Consider the following 17,822-nt stretch of genomic DNA (forward strand, 5'->3'; position numbering starts at 1 on the left):
TTGATCGATAGCTAGGGCTAGGGCATAGCTGGTCCATACACGGGGAAACAGTGCTATTTTTACTCGTGGGAGTGCCCTGACTTAGTCTAACAGAGTATATCGTTTGCCACCAATCCAAGTTTCTCATGGTAGGTCAGTCAACTCCGAACTCCCTACTGCATTCTACAAAATGCATAAAATGCAGGAAATGAAGATGACCCGCCTACTGCTTCCGGGGACTCTGGACTGATCACCGGGTCTATTACCTGTGTAGTGCATTTGGAAAGCGGAACTATGCATACAAGTATATGTATCAACTATGGAAAAGAGAGATCCCATTGGCGTGGGCCACGGCACGATCGGTCCACTGAAGAGCATTCGTTATGATATTGTTAGCCATCTATCCTTGAACAACGGGTTCATCCTTGTGTTTATGAATTGCCGAGAGAGGCTTGGTACAACGTGATATTGGCCCAGTCAGTTCCTCTTTTAGAATGAGCTCGATTATTGCATATCTCAAGCCTCAAATGTTGTTCTCGGATGTCGAGTTTCTTCTTGGGACAGGGCTGGATCACACACGTTATACGGGCCGATTCGCATTCTGAATAGCCAACCTACTCCTGCTAATTATAGCTGACTTGAGGCGAAGCTCATGCTTCAATATTCTTATGTCCTGAGACTTCGGAATTCCGCTTTTTTGAAAGATAACCTCTGCTACGAGGCAACAAAGACAATAAGCTTACTTGCAGAAAGCCTGATTGCGAGTAAAGTTGCAATTGAGGATGATGATCTATCTAAGAGTAGAATGAATCACAAAATTCCATTTCCATACATGATTTACGATGACAATTGACCATGTGAACTACTGGTTTGTCAACCTCCGACAGTCGGCACATGCATAGTTGTAATAGTGCAAAACATCTCTTCTCATTGGCCGAGGGACGGTCTTCATTTGTCATCTGGGCGATGATCTCGAATCACGTGCAATCAAATTGCGTCAGAGCGCGGCAGCCGGAGAGATCCTCTGGTGTTTTTTTCTACAATTCGCCTGCTACCAACTATCTCTGCATATTTCACTCTACAATAATGTCTTTAAGCACTCCATCTACAACAATGTTCCGCCGCGCTCTGCTAAGCAGTCGTCTGGCCACTTCCGTCGAGTGCTCCGCCCGAACAATCAGACCGGCATTCGGACCGTACAGATATGTGTCCAGCGCAGCGCGACTCCCGACCCTCACAGCATCAGAGACCCGTCGCCGACCAACGGTGCGACCATACCAGGCACCCGCCTCGCAGGGCGGAGTGAACGGTCTCTCGCCAACCACCAAGCGCACTATTTTCATCCAGACCGAGAACACCCCCAACCCCGATGTAAGCTCCCAGAGCTCAATTATCCCATCTTAACAAGAGAAACTGAACTAATCCCTGATAATTTAGGCCTTGAAATTCATTCCTAACCACCGCGTCCTCCCCGAGGACTTCCCCAGCACATTCCTCGAGTATATGTCACCACGATCAACTCTCGCGCCTCCACACCCATCTCCACTCGCCGCGAAACTGCTCGATGTTGAAGGTGTCACATCCGTCTTCTACGGCACAGACTTCATCACAGTGACGAAGGGCAGCGACGCGAACTGGGCGCATATCAAGCCCGAAGTCTTCAGCATCATTACGCAGGCCGTGACATCCGGCGAGACGATCGTGACGACGGTCGAGGGTGCCCACGATGGCCAGCAGGAGAGCAGCGAGGACTCTCTCTCCTATAACGAAGATGATGATGAAGTTCTCAGCATGATCAAGGAATTGCTCGAGACTCGGATCCGCCCTGCTATCCAAGAAGACGGTGGTGATATCGAATTGAAAGGGTTCGAGGATGGTATTGTTAAGCTGAAGCTGCGTGGTGCTTGTCGGACATGCGATTCCAGCACTGTTACGCTGAAGAATGGTATTGAGTCTATGCTTATGCACTATGTATGTCCCTCCCCGGCTACCTGTTTCTTTGGTTTTGGGATAAGGGCTATTTGCTAACTTGGTTTCTAGATTGAGGAAGTCAAGGGTGTTGAGCAGGCTATGGATGAGGAGGAAATTGTTTCCATGCATGAGTTTGCAAAGTTTGAGGAGAAGCTGCGCCAGCAGAAGGGTGCTGCTGCTACAGCTAATGCGCCTGTGGACAGCGCGCCGTAAATTGGGTCATTTGGGAACATATACTTTGTACATTAGCTTTTAGAATGGAAACAAATGAAAGCAATTGGATTGGATTACTCTATACCTTCTAGAAACCCCTGTCACCACTTTACTGTGGTTGCTGCTATCTATAATGCCAAGACCCATTACGCAGTAATGCAACTACTATATGATCACGGAGTACACGGTTTATTATAACCTTGGCAGGGTAAGAAACAATCAGCAAAAGCATATACTATGTCTCTAGATATCTAACTAAAGCTTAGGTCTATCCAATATTTCTATTTTCTTTTCATGGCATAATTGAATACACTCCAACTCTGATCCAAAGCCGGTTGTCCCCAGTCTTTCATCCACTCAGAGTGCAATACCTGTTGAGCTGTGGCTCTTTCATCTGGCCGATAAATAAACATGGACCGAAACATCACCTCAAATGCCCTCCTTTCTTTCTCCGTCATAGTCTCTAAGCCTGCCTCAGCCCGTGGCTTTTGTATGGAGTATTCAAACCTCTGACCTAAGTCTCTGCGCGTAGACATCCCTGGCTCTGAAATCAATTGGCCTTCTTCATTGAACCAATCCGCTCTGCTGTTCCACTTTTCCCACCATTCCGGAGGTCAGATGCCAAGGACCTCAACTTGATCCGCGGTAACACGGTCGGCAGTTGGGAAGAATGCCTCAAACAATGGGCGCTGGCCGGCAATCTCCCAGATGGCGCAAGCAAGTGTCCAGATGTCCGACGGAAAGGAGAGCGGTTCGTCCGAAAATCTGGCTTCAGGTGGCTAGAGGAGAGGAAGGGTGTTAGAGGAGAATTTAGGTGAGATATGTGGGTTGAAAGATTCTCCGAAGTCGCTAAAGATTATCCTCTCCTCGCTGAGATCGATATTATCGCTGCGAACGCCAAACAAACCGGGAATAAAAACTTGCTCGAGTACTCCATCCATCAACGGCTTTCTATCGAGACGGATAACGGCCTCTGGCTCTGGCTTTCCAAATTTTTCGCACAGCTCCGATGTAGAGAAACGATCTATTGCTTCGGGAAACTGCAATAAGATATTGCCTAAATGAAGGTCTGATAAATCATAAATGCCAGCCAGGCAGCCAATGGACTCGTGTGTAAATCATTCCATACCACCGTGTACAATCTGTTCACTGTGGAGGAATGCGACTCCATGAATAAGCTGGGCGATAATTGACTGCGCGACCTTGGGTTGGAAGAGCCCCAAGGTTGAGGCCTCTTTGGCATCGAACAGGCTCATCCGTGCAGGCGGGGTGAAGATACATGTATGCTTGTCATTAGGACCGGTAACCCAAAATTTGTCGATGAGGGGTGGAATAACTCCTCTTCCAAGCCCAGATGGCACGTTCCCAACGGAAGGCATGACACTAGCTTCCTGCGTGAAACAACTAGCATCGGCAGTGATCACCTTCAATGCTACATATCGGGCCATCTGTAGATCACGGGCTAGCCATATGGTTGAGTATCCTCCATACCCGAGCTTGTCAATCACTCGATAACGGGAATTATTCAATTCATCCCCGATTTGTAAAGGATAGTAGCCTCTAGGGTGGTAGCTGTCTAGGTCTTCAACGTCCTCAATCAACCTATACTGGGAGACAGACTTAGAAATTGTCTTCGGGACATGGAATTGATTCGATAAAAAACTGTATGCCTGTCTAGAGAATCGCCATGGATTCATGCGTTTGTAAATGCAAGAGGTAACATCTAGCATAATAGACAAAACGAAGTTTGGTTAGGTCGAGGTTCGGTGCATTGCATACTTGGCTTTGAGCAACCAATTAGCGTGTTGATAATCTCGTATGTGGTGTCGTCATTCAAAGCTCCCGAGGTCCACTAGGCACCCCACCTTGGGTCGCCCCTTTGCTCATACAATTATCCGGTATATAGTGCATTAAGATAGTGCTTTAAGGGGTGTATAGTATAAATGACATTGATTCCCGGAAGTGATATAACTATATGATTGCCTTATAATGTAATATCTACAGTTAATCCATTGCGGGGTATATCACTGTAAGCAAAATAAAATAAGACATGCACCCCATAACGGCGCCTAACAATAGTGTACATTAGCAAACAAAAGCCACGGGATGTTGCAACATCTCCAGGGAATAGATCCGGTCGGAGGCTCGGAGCAGACTATGATTCGCTAGAAATAATTGGTTACAGAGATGATCCTTCGGTCCCCATTGACACTACTTTGTTTTATATTGCACAAGGGTGATCCATTGAGGGGTTGAGGGGCAAAAGAGTCACGTTGACAATATCATTGTACTACACGACTGTGTGGCACAGAGCTGTTCAACGGTCCAGACACATTGATGTATTGACACGTGATGGGCTTATAGATGAGGGCATGAAGATATTTGTAAAAGAGGGGGAATTAGAGGGGAAAGAAGAAGCTATATTTTTAGAGAAAAGTGTCAGAAAGTGCATATCAATCCGGGGTAAAACAAATTAGAACAGAACAGTCTGGCCTTGAGCCCCGCAAGTGTGCGACCCGAGGGCCGTGCGAGGGATTTGTGTCTTTTTATATACGAAGTACTTAGAATATGTAGACATTATAATATATGTATATATATATCTCTCTCTCTCTATATGTGTATAACATTGTGGTTTATAAGATGTACATGTAAATGTAGTCTCAGTGCCAACCACACAACCCCAGATGATCGGCTTATTTCTCCCAGGGACCCGCCTGTTCTGGGGGTGGACGCCACTTTTCCTAAACCTCTAGCTCCGTATTTCTTTTTAATTCCTATATATCTTCTATCCTACTATTCCACTAAGTATCTTTATATAAAACTTAGTATCTTCGTATTAAAAAAATAAGACAAGCCCACTAAAAAAAAGTCCACTGAAAAAAACCCCCCAAAAAGCACTAAAAACAAGATCAACCCATAGGTGTGGTCCGTGTCCCCCGGGGCAACGTTGCCAGATCCGTAAACCAAGAAGTTACCCCAGGCTCTTTTGCGTTCCCCTCATCATTTTACATTTCCCCCCCCCCTCTTCCTCTCCCACTTTCATCCCATCTACACACTCTTCTTCGATCGCAAGATGCGCCATCCTTAAGGGGATCAGCCTAGTCCCCGGCTAGCTCCACTTCATCTCTGTGGTTACAGCTTCGTGCAAATCCAGCGCATTCCATTTCCCGATAGACCGATTATCGAACATTCAGATCTTCAGACGTCTCTGTCGACACGCGCCCCATTCTTTCCCCGCAAATAAGACAGCTTCTACTCCAGCTCTGTCCATCTGAACCTCATTCCCATCGCCCTCGTGCCTCACGTTCATCTCGAAATTAAGTGCAATTCGGGCACAAATCTCCCTCTCCAACGCTCTTGACGAGACCCACGATCACCGTGCGCCCCTGCTTGCAAATAGATATTTTGAGAGACCCGATTAGATTGGTGAGTCGCGCAACATTTCCGTCGAGTTTCCCTAGTCCTGAACGCGACTGGGCTGATGCATGAATAAATCTCCAGACACAATTGCGATCACGCGACTGCTTTTGATTTTCGACTCCGACTCTCTTTTCTCCGTGGAGACTATTTTGCTTTCGAGGTGTTTGGTGATCTACTCCTGACAGATAGATCAGCTAAACGGATTCACAACGGTTGCATTTGACGCCAACTTGAGGTACGTACGTGGCGAGTTCTCGGTCGCTTTGCTTTCCTACATCTTGGGTCATGTCCCGTCTTCGCGCTACCTGTTTGCATGCGTTATTTTCACATTTCTCTTCTGTGTGGGCATTTCCCACTCTTCCCTTGACCCTCCTTGCAATTGTACTTCCTTCACATCCATATCCTCCGAGTTCAGTTGCGCATAGCTCTCTCTTGATTGAGGGGGGTTTTTTTTAACTATCCCCACTTCTGGACCCTCTCATAAGAGGGGCCGAGAATATGCATATATGCGCAATCTCCGCTTTTCTCTTGCTCTCAAGTCATGCCACACCCACATGTGCTTATATTTTCCTTCTTTTGTGCCATTTCCCCCCTGTTTTACTATCCAGGTTCAATATGGGATCAATCACTGACTTCAATTTAGCCGTTGAACATAGCGCATCTACCCAGTCTGCGACCACCCCTTCTAGAAGCTGAGATTGGCCTTTTACCCAAAACTCACCATCGTCAGCCTCACTATTATCGAGCGTTGGGAAACAAGACGGGCGCTTTATCGCATATGTTCATTTGTCTTTTTTCTTGAGCCAAGAGACATCTATACAGTACAGCTTTGCCATTAACAAAGATCGTACAGGTCAGTGAACCTCCTATTCCTCCATGACTTCGGGCTATTCCTTGATCCGACAACCCCGCTCTGATTATGTTGCTTCACTGGGTACCAAGTGGCGCTCACGGTGACACAGTCTACAGGGAATAATGGCGTTTGTCACACATTAGACTGGGAATCCTATACTAACACAACATTGCAACAGTACCTCTTATCATAAAAAAATAATGGCAGCGCCATCCAATAAATCCACCCCTATGGCTCAGTCTTCCACCCCTCCAGCTGCGGCAACGGCGACAGCATCTGCTATCCTCGAGAAGACCCACCCAGGCGTGCGCCGTTCCACCCCAGACTCGGATGCACTGGCTTCCTCTGACGATGATGGAGAGCACGGGACACAAGCGCAACATATTATTCCCCCTACCACCAGACCACCGGTCCGCCGCACCTCATGGTTGAATGAAGTGCCCCTTTCCGCCCAGCGTAAACATTCTTTGCCTGGAGGTCACCTTTCTTCTGCTCCGTCCAACCCCACAAGCCCTGCCAGTGATCAGGCACCATGGGCGACAACTACGAGTCCAGGTCTTACCGGATCTTTCAATTGGAATCAAACCGGAGGAAGTACATTCCCCTGGGGCACAGGTACGGGAATCTGGAACACTGAATCACGCAAGGAACCACCTTCTCGCTTGGCAGAAATGGTACCCTCACCAACCATGACCAACCCACCTCCTTCAGGCGGCAACATATCAGACGAAATGTTGAGCCCAATCACCCGCACCATCTCTGGTGAATCTGCAATTCCATTCTCTATTCCGTTACAGCCAACTCTGAAAACCTATCGCTCTCAGTCATATTCTGTTGGTCAGATGGACCCCGAGTTCCTTACCCTCGCTGCTAGCAAGGTCGGTGTGACTCCTACTCCCGGTGCGCAATACCCAGGAAGTCGCTCCCGCGGTCCAGGCCAAATGTCTGCTGTTCAGCCTCGGGCATCACGTCCTAGTATGCTCGGAGAATTAGGACACGATACTGCAATGCTCGGTCGAGTCCGCGAGGATGATGATGGCGATGAGAGTCTCAATGACTCGGGAAGCGATTTGAGCTACTCAGCAAGTCAGGCTCGGCAGATTGAGCAGCTGGCACGCGAGAATGCACTCCTACGGCAAGCCGCTGCGGCAGGCCAAATGGATAGCAGATTCCGTGAGCGGGCTGGATCAGCTGTCTCAATCGGCGGAGGTCCTCATCCACTACATCGCACCCGAGGCGGTGCTACAGAGGGAGATTTGGCTGGAGAGGATCCAGGAGAATTGCGTGATATTGCCGGATACAACAATATGCGTGGCAGTTCTCGTCGCCGCTTCTCTGAACATTTAGCGCACCCAGAACAGCAGTTCTCATCCTTCACCTCTCCACTGGAAAATCGAGCTCTGGATAATGTCCGCAAGGCCCATTGGCAAACGTCTCTAGGCTTCGGTGGCATGCCTGACATGCCTCAAAGTCGTCGACATTCTTTCGCGGAGATCCCGATGCGCCATGGCTCGATCGGTACTGTGGACTCGCATGCGAGTGCTACTCCTCGCGCAGCCATGGGAGACCGTGATGACGGATATGGCAATCTTGCCGACTATCCCAGCCGTGAGTATATTTACTACATATTTTTATCGTTCAAAACTAATATCTTCTGCAGAATCCTACTACCCCCGTGAACAGACCCTGCGTGGAGATGGCTCCTCTGGTGTTCCGTCATCTCTCAGCCAATATGCGATGTCGAACCCATATGGTCGTCAGCCATCCACACTGTCTCATGCGCATCAAAACCAGCTTTTGTACATTGTTGCCTTCAAATGCAGCCGTGCAGACGTTTTCTACATCCAAGAAGATACTGGTCTCCAGGTGAAAAATGGTGACTTAGTCATTGTGGAGGCTGACCGAGGAACCGATCTGGGCACCGTCATTCATGCCAACATATCGCTCCAACAGGCACGAGAGTTAAAGCAGCATTACGCAGAAGAACATTACAAAACCCTCATGATTTTCTCTAGACACGGGCAACCTGAAGCAGCCAACCTCACCAACCCCAACACAGGCTTGAACACTCGCGGCACCACAGGTGGCATGGGTCCCCATGGTCCTCACAATGTGCAGGAAGCCACCACAGACATCAAACCCAAGCTCATCAAGCGCCTGGCACAGCAACACGAGGTCCTAACCTTGCACGACAAGGAAGGAAACGAAGCCAAAGCCAAGCGGGTCTGCCAGCAAAAGGTGGTTGAGCACAGGCTTAATATGGAGATCCTCGATGCTGAGTTCCAAATGTAAGTCTACATAGTTCCGATTGCTATCCGCAACGGTCGTACTAATTTTTATGCAGGGATTGGAAAAAGCTTACGTTCTACTACTTTGCTGATTCGTACATCAACTTCAACTCGCTGGTGACTGATCTGTTCAAGATCTACAAGACTCGCATCTGGATGTCAGCCATCAACCCGGCCTCGTTTGTCACGCCCCCTACAGCTGGCCTGTCCGGTCCTGGCCCCATGCCCAACCCCCTTTATGGCCAGGAGGACCGTCGCCACCAACTTGAAAACCGATCCTATGGCGGAGCTCGAGATCCCATCGACTCAGGCCGAGAGATGCCAAACCCCGTGGGCATGCTTCGCACATCATACGGCGAGTCCTACCAGCCCTTCTCCCAGCCATCCCGTCACTCGGACGGACCCCCTTCGGATATCTTCGCCCAACAGGCACCATCCAGCTTTGGTCCAGCAGATTCATTCGAATATCCTGGCAACGTCGGAGGCTCCAATGGATCTTCACGTATGCACCCAGCACAAGGCGAATGGATCAACCGATTCCAGGGCCTATCGCTCAACTCCTAGATCTCTTTTGTGTTCTTTTCTCTTTTCCTTCTCTTCTCGCCATGCCTCCTCTTCCTCTATCTCTGTACAATCGTCACCCTTGCCCATTTGCGTCCGCCCCATAATTTGGGACTTATCCTCGCGGTGAAAGAGATTCTTATGAAACCTAGACTTGACCAGTTCTGTTATTTTCGCCCTCTCAACCAAATATCGCCACTTTGTCTATTTCGTTTTTTTATTTCGTCATCTTTTCACCAAAGAATGCCTCCCGCCGAAACGTGGACGCAGTTTTCGTCTTTCTTCTCTATTATGTTCACCCGCGCTCGGCTTTTTCTCTTTTCTTTGTGTGCCCATTCCTCGCTCTACACGGGGTTTTGGGATCTTGTTCGCTTGTACTACTGTTGTTAGAATTCATACCCAGGGCTTGCTGCTCTACTGGACACATTCCCCCATTCTGTCGTTACCGCTCCTTCCAAGCTTGTCCTCGCCATAGATCTGTTTCTGCGTGACGAATTATGTCTTCCATAATCAGAACTATCTCTATTTACAAATGGATGTGTGCGTTGTTTGTGTTAATTGAAGTTATGTTGAAATCCGTTTGAGATTCTCGTTCCTTGGTATTCCGTTACTAATTTTAACATATACAACTTTGTACACGGATCGGGCAGGTGAACGTTTGGTTTCAGAGAGGAGATATAAAATGGGTTTTCATACACCCCCGGACGGAAGATTTGTGTCATTCATTATGTTTTGTGCTTTGCTTTTTTCGCTATATGTTGTTCAGAATGAATGCGAATGCTCTGTTTTATAGAGGAATTGACCAGTGCCAGGTTGATCATCCATCTAGTGATGTACGGTTAATTGAACGTCCTCCGCATTCTCCCTTCACTGTGGGCCTCGGAGGCTTGTAGATATGCCATGCATCAACTACATAGTTCCCTCGACGGGCCTGAACCAATCGTCACAAGGGCTGGCATATTGAGGTTTCTCTGTCCCTCAATCCTTGCCGAACGAACGGCTCAGCGATGCATTTCGACCTTGGACTGCTAGTCTGCTAAACAGACGGGAGGAAGACGTTCAAAAGCCTCATGGTGACTCAATCACGATGCCATCATGAGCGTCCACCCAGGCCAGCAGCTAGCACAACCTTCAGGATAAAAACCCTACCACAATCAGCACCACCACCCATAAACCAGAAAAAAAAAGAAAACCAACCTCAAGACCCCTTCAAGCCCACTTATCATGCTTCCCGCTAACCTTAACATCCAGCAAAATCTCATGGAAATTCCCTTCCCTCCTCCCCTTCCTCAACCTCCTAACCTCATCCTCACTCAACGCCCTCCCAACAATCCCCTCCAGCTCCTTCTTACTAATCTTCTCATACGCCTTACTCTCCTTCGACGCGCGCAGCTTAGGCTTGAACCGCGCCTGCATGCGCACGCGCACAGTCGTCTCAAAAGAAATGGTATTCGCGTCGCCACGGATCTCAACGCCAGCAGCTGCTTTGGAATTCTCTTTTATGGAGAGGAAGGATTCGCCGTCGCCGCCGTGCGTCTGTAAAGAGAATGTGCCTGAGACTTCCGGGGAGGGGATCACGAGGAAGGATTCGTAGTGGCTGACTGCTGACGCGGTTGCGGAGAAGAGGCCGTGTGTGTCGGAGGAGAGGTATCTGGTTGCAGGTTGTTAGTTTGGACTGGATTGATGAAAGTAAAAAATAAAAGTAAAATAGGAATGGGAGTAAGGTATGCTGCGATGAACAGTCTCGATTCACTCACTTCCCATGATGTCCCTTGAAACTAAACGACTCCGTCCCCGCCACCCGCGACGCAACCCAGACCTGTCGCACATCATGTGGCTCCGCCGTGCTTGGGTCTCCCTCGACGAGGTTCTCGAGCCTGCTGGCGAAGACTTGGCCGTTGGCGTCGCTAGCGACGCAGGTCGGGTCGTCTGAGGGTAGTACGATTACTACTGGGCCGGCGATGTCGCTTGGAGAGTCGGCGGAGACCCAGCTTTGGTCTTCGGGGTTGTCTTCTGGTTCAGGTTCGGTTTTGCGTGTTTTGGGGGTTGGGGCTTCGCTGTCTGCAGTGCGGGTCTTGCGCTTTTTTGGCTTGTCGCCTTTGAATGTGAGAGGTTTGACCATTGTGGTTGTTTGGGGTATTGGTGCTGGTTGGAGCTTGGAGAGTTTGGGTAGGGCGGGGAGATTCTGGGCCCTGTATTGCTGCATAATGTGACGGATCGGGAAGGCGGTATTTGGGTGTCTATAAATGGCCTACTCCGTACATGGGGCCATAATCCCACCATAGCTACTCTACTCCGTACATATATATGTATGTAGTCAGTTTCCTTTTCTCTTTCTCTACATAGTCAGTCATCTGACATAGTGAATACAGCACTCAGCAAGTTCCTGTTAACTCACATTGATTCCTTTGTAGTCTTAGATACCACCCTTCTGTGGTCCCATTTCAGATGAGGTTCTATCTCAGGTCGAAATCATCTTAACTCAGTAGATATGAGGTTTCAAAACGAAAACTCAGATCGAAATTACTCTCCACGTGTAAAATTCAAAACAGAAGAGGCTTCGGCCATAAACGGTCAGTTTTGAGTGAGATTATCCACCCAATACAAAATCCCCTTGACCTACGATGGAACTTGGTCTGAGAGAGAATATAGTCTGTTAAGTTAAGTTGACCTTGACCTGATCTGGGGCGGATCCCGATTCATGACTAGACTAAGCTAGACTGGAATCCGATCTGAGATAGAACCCGATCTGGGTTAAATTCTCGATATGGGTATCGAGAAGTGGGGTAGGAATGCGTGTTGTCTATAGAAGACACCCAAAAATATGCTTCGTCTGTTTTCTTTCAATTGTTATATCAATCTAGGAGTTTCTTTATCATGGGTTGGTGATGGAGCCTGTATAGTGAAGAAGCAAGGAACATGATCAACTAGATTGAGTGTAGATGATGGTCTATACTGATATAAAGCTCTTTATATAGCTTCACAATGACAACTGGAGGTCTGACTCCGCCCAGGTGTTTGTAGCAGTATTTAGCAGGCAAGTAATCTACACCTTACTACCTGGATGCAACAGTTGATCATTTATATATATCAGTAGAATATCTGCCCCTTCTATGGCTTCTATACGTAGTGATGTAGGACTTGGATAATCTGAGTACATATACTCGGTTGATTGAGCATGATATTACAGGTGTTAAACTTACAATCCCACTGCAATATCATTCAATATCTATAGTTCTATAAATGCCCGTCTAGAATATCAGCTGCGAACTGATACACACCTACAAACCTACTTTTCTATACATACTATGTGTGTGGCTAGAAGTGCTTATCGATTGTTCATAACACGATAATACCCTAAAAAATAATGTCCATGGGGTATACCAATTTTCTGACAATAAAAGCCAAACCAAAGTGCCCAGTGGTATGCCCTGCGATACCAGTTGGCTGAGATGAGCACCGTTCTCGACTTCTATCCATAGTATCTATCTTGACTTTATAACAGTTTACCTTATTTATATATCTAAATTCTCGCATTCTTTTCAGTACAAGCCCCCTCTATAATATCGCAGATATTTGAGAATAAGAGTTAGCCTCCGAGGTACTTTATTGGCCTACAAGGTCCTCACTTCCAAGTATAAAGTCAAGCTGTCCCGTAGTTTCAGAAAGAGAGAGTCAATTCTATTAACCTTTATGAAAATTTACTATCCTCTATGAAGATGTATCATGTATGATGAAGTTCACAGTGTATCCAGATCTAATGATCTAATCGAAGACGATGGCAGCCTTGATAGCGGTCTTGTTTCGCATCGCCTCAAGGCACTCCTCCCACTGCTCAATCTTGTACACCTTATTCACAATGCCCTCCACCCTTACCTTGCCAGAGTCAAGATAATCAACAGCAGCAGGGAACTTGTATGTCTCAGAGAAACTACCGAGGATAGTGATTTCGTCGCCGACTGGAAGGAAATTAGCAAAGGAGCCCCAAAAAAAGGGGACAAGAACACTTACAGATCTTGGCAGGTGACCACGAGACCCGGACCTCACTCGAGTACACGCCATACACCACCAGCTTACCACCACGACGAACATAGTTAATCGAGTCCTCTAGAATCTTCTGGCTACCAGTAGCCTCAACAACAATGTCGAATCCATACGGGTTCTCAGCCTTGAGAGTATCGAATTGAGCCTGGGGACTCTCGCGCGACAGCTCAATGTACTTATCACCAGCGCCAAGCGTCTGAGCCAAATCCATCTTCAGACCTCCAGGAGCAACAACAACGACATTGCAACCACCGTTCTGGCGCAGCATCTGAGCCAACACCAGACCAGTAGGACCAGCACCGAAGATCAGCACGGACGAGCCCATCTTTGGAGCAATCTTATCCAAACCGTGGGCGGCGCATGAGGCGGGCTCGAGGAGAGTTGCGTCAATGTCGGAAAGGTTCTTGATCTTGAAGACTCTGCCAGCTAATAGGAAATCCAAAATCAGTCTTCAAAGCCCAGGATGCTGTTTATACGCTCTAATTACCAGGATAGGCGCAGTACTCAGCGAAACCGCCATTCATCGTCACACCGTGGGCCTCGAAGTGCTCACAGAACAGCTCGTCGCCACGGCGGCAGTAGAAGCAGGTTCCGCACAGCTCGGAGTTGTCAGCGACGACTCGCTCGCCAATCTCGAAGTCTATGACCTTGGGCCCAATGGCGGCAACTACGCCGACGGTCTCGTGACCAGGGATCAGAGGGAACTATGGACTAGTCAGTACACCAATGCACGATTAGTGCTTGATATGGTGGAAAGACATACCTTGGCAATGAATTCACCCTCGTGGATGTGCAAATCAGTTCCACAAACACCACAGGCCTTGACCTTGATCTAATCATTTGGTCAGTTTGCTTCTTCTCTGCAAATTGATGGATAGTTTCATACCAGGACATCGTTCTCGCGGAGCTCAGGCACAGGGACCTCAACGATCTTGTGCTTCTTGGGCTCTGAGTACTGCAGAGCACGCATGGTCTTGGGAATGGGGGTAGCCATGATTGAAGGTGGGATGGGTTATGGGGAGAAGGGAGAAATTGATGAGATACCAAAATCGATTGGAAGGAGGAGCAAGATGATCAAATCAATATAAATAGTTACGGAAATAGGGGAACTTCTCTCATAAAGTCTCATCAAAGCGCCCCATACGATGCTCAAACGCCTCCTTCGGACGAAGTATACAGATCAACGTCACCTCCAATTCGATGTGGGTCGAGATCGGCGTCATTTTTGTGCTTGCATTCGACTCCACTGATATGGAAGATCGCTATCTATGTGATTTCTCATGTCTTCAACTCATCCAAATCCTCAAATATAGGGTTTGTGTTTACGTTTGCGCCAAGTGAGCTCAAATCGGGAGAACTCCGCGGGGCTCAGTGCAGGAGTTTATCCTGGACTGCAGCAGTCACGGATCTGGTATAGATCTTGTTTGATCTTGGGCCTTTCTTTGATGTGTCATTTCTTATTGCAACTATCACTTCAATGACTTCAATGGATGTGGATGTCTTGCAAATCGCCTCATTTACTATCTAGACACCCCCGAGGCCAAAACACCGGGTACCTATCAGCACCGATATCCCACCAGGCGGACGTATGAAATCCGAAAAGACAAATATCTTTGGCCAACAGCTGATCAAGCTCCTCGGAAAAGGTAAAACGAAGCCAAAAAAAGTCCCAATCACACCTAGGATCCCAAATACCTCACCGCTCCTTCCCCGCGCGACATCCGCCGAGCTACATAGAAGAAGAAACTCCCAATCAGAAATAACAAGCCTATATCATGCAGAGCCTGGGATACGAATGATGGCTTCATTTTAAATCCGGGGGCTGTCAGAGCTGTCAAACGAACCGGCCAAGTCGATGATGCATCGAGACGCATTTGCTGGACACTTCTTGACCGCTGCGGTAACAGCGGGAAATGTGCTCAGACACTGCAGATGGGCTGTGTGGCTTTCGGTTCAATTGACTAATTACTCATTGGATACTGTGTTATCGGGCTATCGTGTATTGAGGGGTATGGAGGGTGCAGAGGGGTGCATATGCATCACACCGGATATGCAGCCACTTGGGCTAGGCTTGCGCTGTCGGTTTTACCCCAGATTGAGGGGGTGCTTTGGAAAGGGCCTGATCGGCTTGTTGGGATCTAGACTGGATGCTTGACTTGACGAATTATACAGTACACTCTCGACATACTTTTGGACACTGTTGGTCCAGTTTCCTTGGCTATCTGTTGTCTCTTTGAATTTTGTAAAATCGACTCACTATACGGGGTATTACTCTATTGAGTTGAAGAAGGTTGGGGAAAGAACCCTTTTCTAAATCAAGGTCGTGTCACTGCGCCAGCGGGCTTCCAGTATCCCAAACATTGGAAAGAGCTTGAAGCTTATCCCAGGGAAGTGATTGGTGGTAAAATGAGGGCATAGGGTTTAGTTAATTGATCTTCTGCGACAGGATGAAACAGCTAAGATATGTTAATCTCTGCAGGCGTACTCAAAAGTAGAAAACTCGGTATCTTCGATCTTCAAAAACTCTCCAGAATTCCCTCACTTTCAACTTGAACAAATGTTTGGGCTCACTAATACCAACACTGTCTCCCTTTCTTCATGAGCGCACCTATCTGGTCAATGTCACGCTCTATCACAACATATGGCAAGCAAGGCACAGAGTCTGAGTTGAGGGTTATATCTAGGGTCGATATATAGATTAATGCGTTGTGAGAATAGTGCATTAGCTGAAGTGCTCTTAGTTCCCTAGTCCAAGCCTTTTATACTGATTCATAAACTCTTCAAACACCTTTTTGAGTGCGAAAAGGTTCAAAGGGTCCTTATCATCATCCTGATCCATAAAACATAGCATGTTATGGACTTCGAACGTGCAAGCCAGTATGAACCCCAGCTCAGATTCGATAAAAACCTGCTCCCCTGTATCCGAATCACCAGTCCTCTCGTTCCATTTTTTTGCATATTCCTCACAGAAATGCCTTTTCTCCTCTTCTGTGTAAGGTCGACAGGTTGCAATCTGGCTCTCCTTGTCAAACCACTTGAACATCTTTTGCAAAAAATGCGCACCAATGTCGAACGCTCGATAATTTTGAAAGACGAATTCGAAGTCTATGAGGACGATCTTGCTTTCCCCTTCCTTAGGGCTATTCTTCACCATCACATTCATGAGTTGGACATCGTGTATGCACCATCCCTTTTTCCCTCCGATGGATTCCAGCCTATCCCTGACTCGTCTTAATCTGGACACAAAGTCATAATCAACAAGACGGTCTATATTGACGCCTCCTTCGTTGGCCAGCCTCTTCAGCTTGTCCATCTTATGATATTTTGCAAGCTCTCCAATGACAGCATCGTAATATGATTGAACTGGGTTCCCCTTCCGTTGTAACGCCATGGTATGAAAAAAGGCATTCTCTCTTGCAACATCAGCTCGGATATCCGCGTCTTCCACGTCTGCTGGCGTTAAATGGCGTGCATCCAAGAACTCGTCGATCCTTCCGAAGGTGCCATCCTGTGTCTGAAAGAAGCCATACACCTTGGCACCAGGACCTGATTGAGCATAATCATAACATAGTTGTGCCTCTTCCAGTTTATTGGGAACCAAGTGCTTGAACACCGCAATTTCTCCTTCAAGTTCGCCGTGTATCTTGAGGAACACCTTGAGCGGCTCTGAGTGTGTGTCGCCATTTGGCTTCGGTCGTTTCACTACACAGTTTGTGTTTGCTGATCCAGTATTGTGTGTCACAACGAGCGTTTCTGGGTCCACATTTGGCCACTCCTTGGTGAGAAATGTGCTGATAATAGTTTTGATCATAGCCTTGGTCAGTGAGCCATCGTTTGGAATAGCCACAGGGACGCTCGTTGTAGTTGCCATATTGTGTCTGTGTAAGGCAATGATGAGCTAGAAGGTCTAGCTATTAAACAATTAGACAAATAGCAGACATAATATGGAGACGGCCCAAACCTTTTACATTAATTGAAACTAAATATAAAGAAAGGGAAGTGCTTTTATAGGCCATCGAGGTTAGGAAGTATTCTTAGGCAGCAAAAGAGGGGTTATGCAGGTCTGCCACCTCCCTTTAATATTCTTAGTCTTATGTACAGAGCTAATATAGCTCACCACAGAAGCTCTAATATAATAGTTGTATAGGATTGATATCATTATTTTGGTGGGCACTGCAATTTCTATAATCCCTTCAATCCCTTCTTCTTCCTTATCCACATTCATCTACCTGCCACATTTATCCAGCCATTCGGAAAGGATTTCTCGAAGGCAGTGTAACATTTCATCCCAAATCTATTCCAAAAGCGTATGCTAAGGATGCCATAAAAGTTGAATTCCGCTAAGATGCACATTCAGAAGCGGAAGGGTTTACAGTCTTCAGGCACTTCGACGCAGACTTGTTCAGAGATGTTCATCTTGTGCTGGATTTGGTTCTCAGAAAATATGCTGCAAATATAGATTGTGATTTTCTAAGCCCTATATATACGGTCAT

The 17,822-nt window shown here is 47.4% G+C and overlaps 6 protein-coding genes across 6 annotated transcripts; 2 read left to right on the top strand and 4 right to left on the bottom strand.

Annotated features, from left to right (window-relative positions):
- Positions 1 to 1,065: 1,065 nt before the first annotated feature.
- Positions 1,066 to 2,163, top strand: N7479_004130 (NifU family protein; the record flags this gene model as incomplete). The annotated part of the gene is made up of 3 exons (XM_057251827.1): positions 1,066 to 1,350; positions 1,417 to 1,950; positions 2,020 to 2,163. The coding sequence occupies 3 exons, from the start codon at positions 1,066 to 1,068 to the stop codon at positions 2,161 to 2,163; spliced, it is 963 nt and encodes a 320-aa protein (XP_057111152.1).
- A 614-nt stretch (positions 2,164 to 2,777) lies between these two features.
- N7479_004131 (CMGC/SRPK protein kinase) lies at positions 2,778 to 3,893 on the bottom strand (the record flags this gene model as incomplete). The annotated part of the gene is made up of 3 exons (XM_057251828.1): positions 2,778 to 2,942; positions 3,060 to 3,232; positions 3,293 to 3,893. The coding sequence occupies 3 exons, from the start codon at positions 3,891 to 3,893 to the stop codon at positions 2,778 to 2,780; spliced, it is 939 nt and encodes a 312-aa protein (XP_057111153.1).
- Positions 3,894 to 6,636: 2,743 nt separating this feature from the next.
- N7479_004132 (PSP1 family protein) lies at positions 6,637 to 9,288 on the top strand (the record flags this gene model as incomplete). Its single annotated transcript, XM_057251829.1, has 3 exons — positions 6,637 to 8,044; positions 8,097 to 8,724; positions 8,781 to 9,288. The coding sequence occupies 3 exons, from the start codon at positions 6,637 to 6,639 to the stop codon at positions 9,286 to 9,288; spliced, it is 2,544 nt and encodes an 847-aa protein (XP_057111154.1).
- Positions 9,289 to 10,494: 1,206 nt separating this feature from the next.
- N7479_004133 (uncharacterized protein) lies at positions 10,495 to 11,407 on the bottom strand (the record flags this gene model as incomplete). Its single annotated transcript, XM_057251830.1, has 2 exons — positions 10,495 to 10,936; positions 11,043 to 11,407. The coding sequence occupies 2 exons, from the start codon at positions 11,405 to 11,407 to the stop codon at positions 10,495 to 10,497; spliced, it is 807 nt and encodes a 268-aa protein (XP_057111155.1).
- A 1,643-nt stretch (positions 11,408 to 13,050) lies between these two features.
- Positions 13,051 to 14,323, bottom strand: N7479_004134 (zinc-dependent alcohol dehydrogenase family protein; the record flags this gene model as incomplete). The annotated part of the gene is made up of 5 exons (XM_057251831.1): positions 13,051 to 13,244; positions 13,297 to 13,755; positions 13,817 to 14,033; positions 14,093 to 14,161; positions 14,216 to 14,323. 5 exons carry the CDS (start codon positions 14,321 to 14,323, stop codon positions 13,051 to 13,053), a joined length of 1,047 nt encoding a protein of 348 aa, XP_057111156.1.
- A 1,743-nt stretch (positions 14,324 to 16,066) lies between these two features.
- On the bottom strand, positions 16,067 to 17,200 carry N7479_004135 (putative choline kinase; the record flags this gene model as incomplete). Its single annotated transcript, XM_057251832.1, has 1 exon — positions 16,067 to 17,200. The coding sequence occupies one exon, from the start codon at positions 17,198 to 17,200 to the stop codon at positions 16,067 to 16,069; it is 1,134 nt and encodes a 377-aa protein (XP_057111157.1).
- Positions 17,201 to 17,822: the final 622 nt, after the last annotated feature.

Source organism: Penicillium vulpinum (genome assembly GCF_028829585.1).
Source record: "Penicillium vulpinum strain IBT 29486 chromosome Unknown utg000002l_segment0_segment0, whole genome shotgun sequence".
Taxonomy (NCBI): Eukaryota; Fungi; Ascomycota; class Eurotiomycetes; order Eurotiales; family Aspergillaceae; genus Penicillium; species Penicillium vulpinum.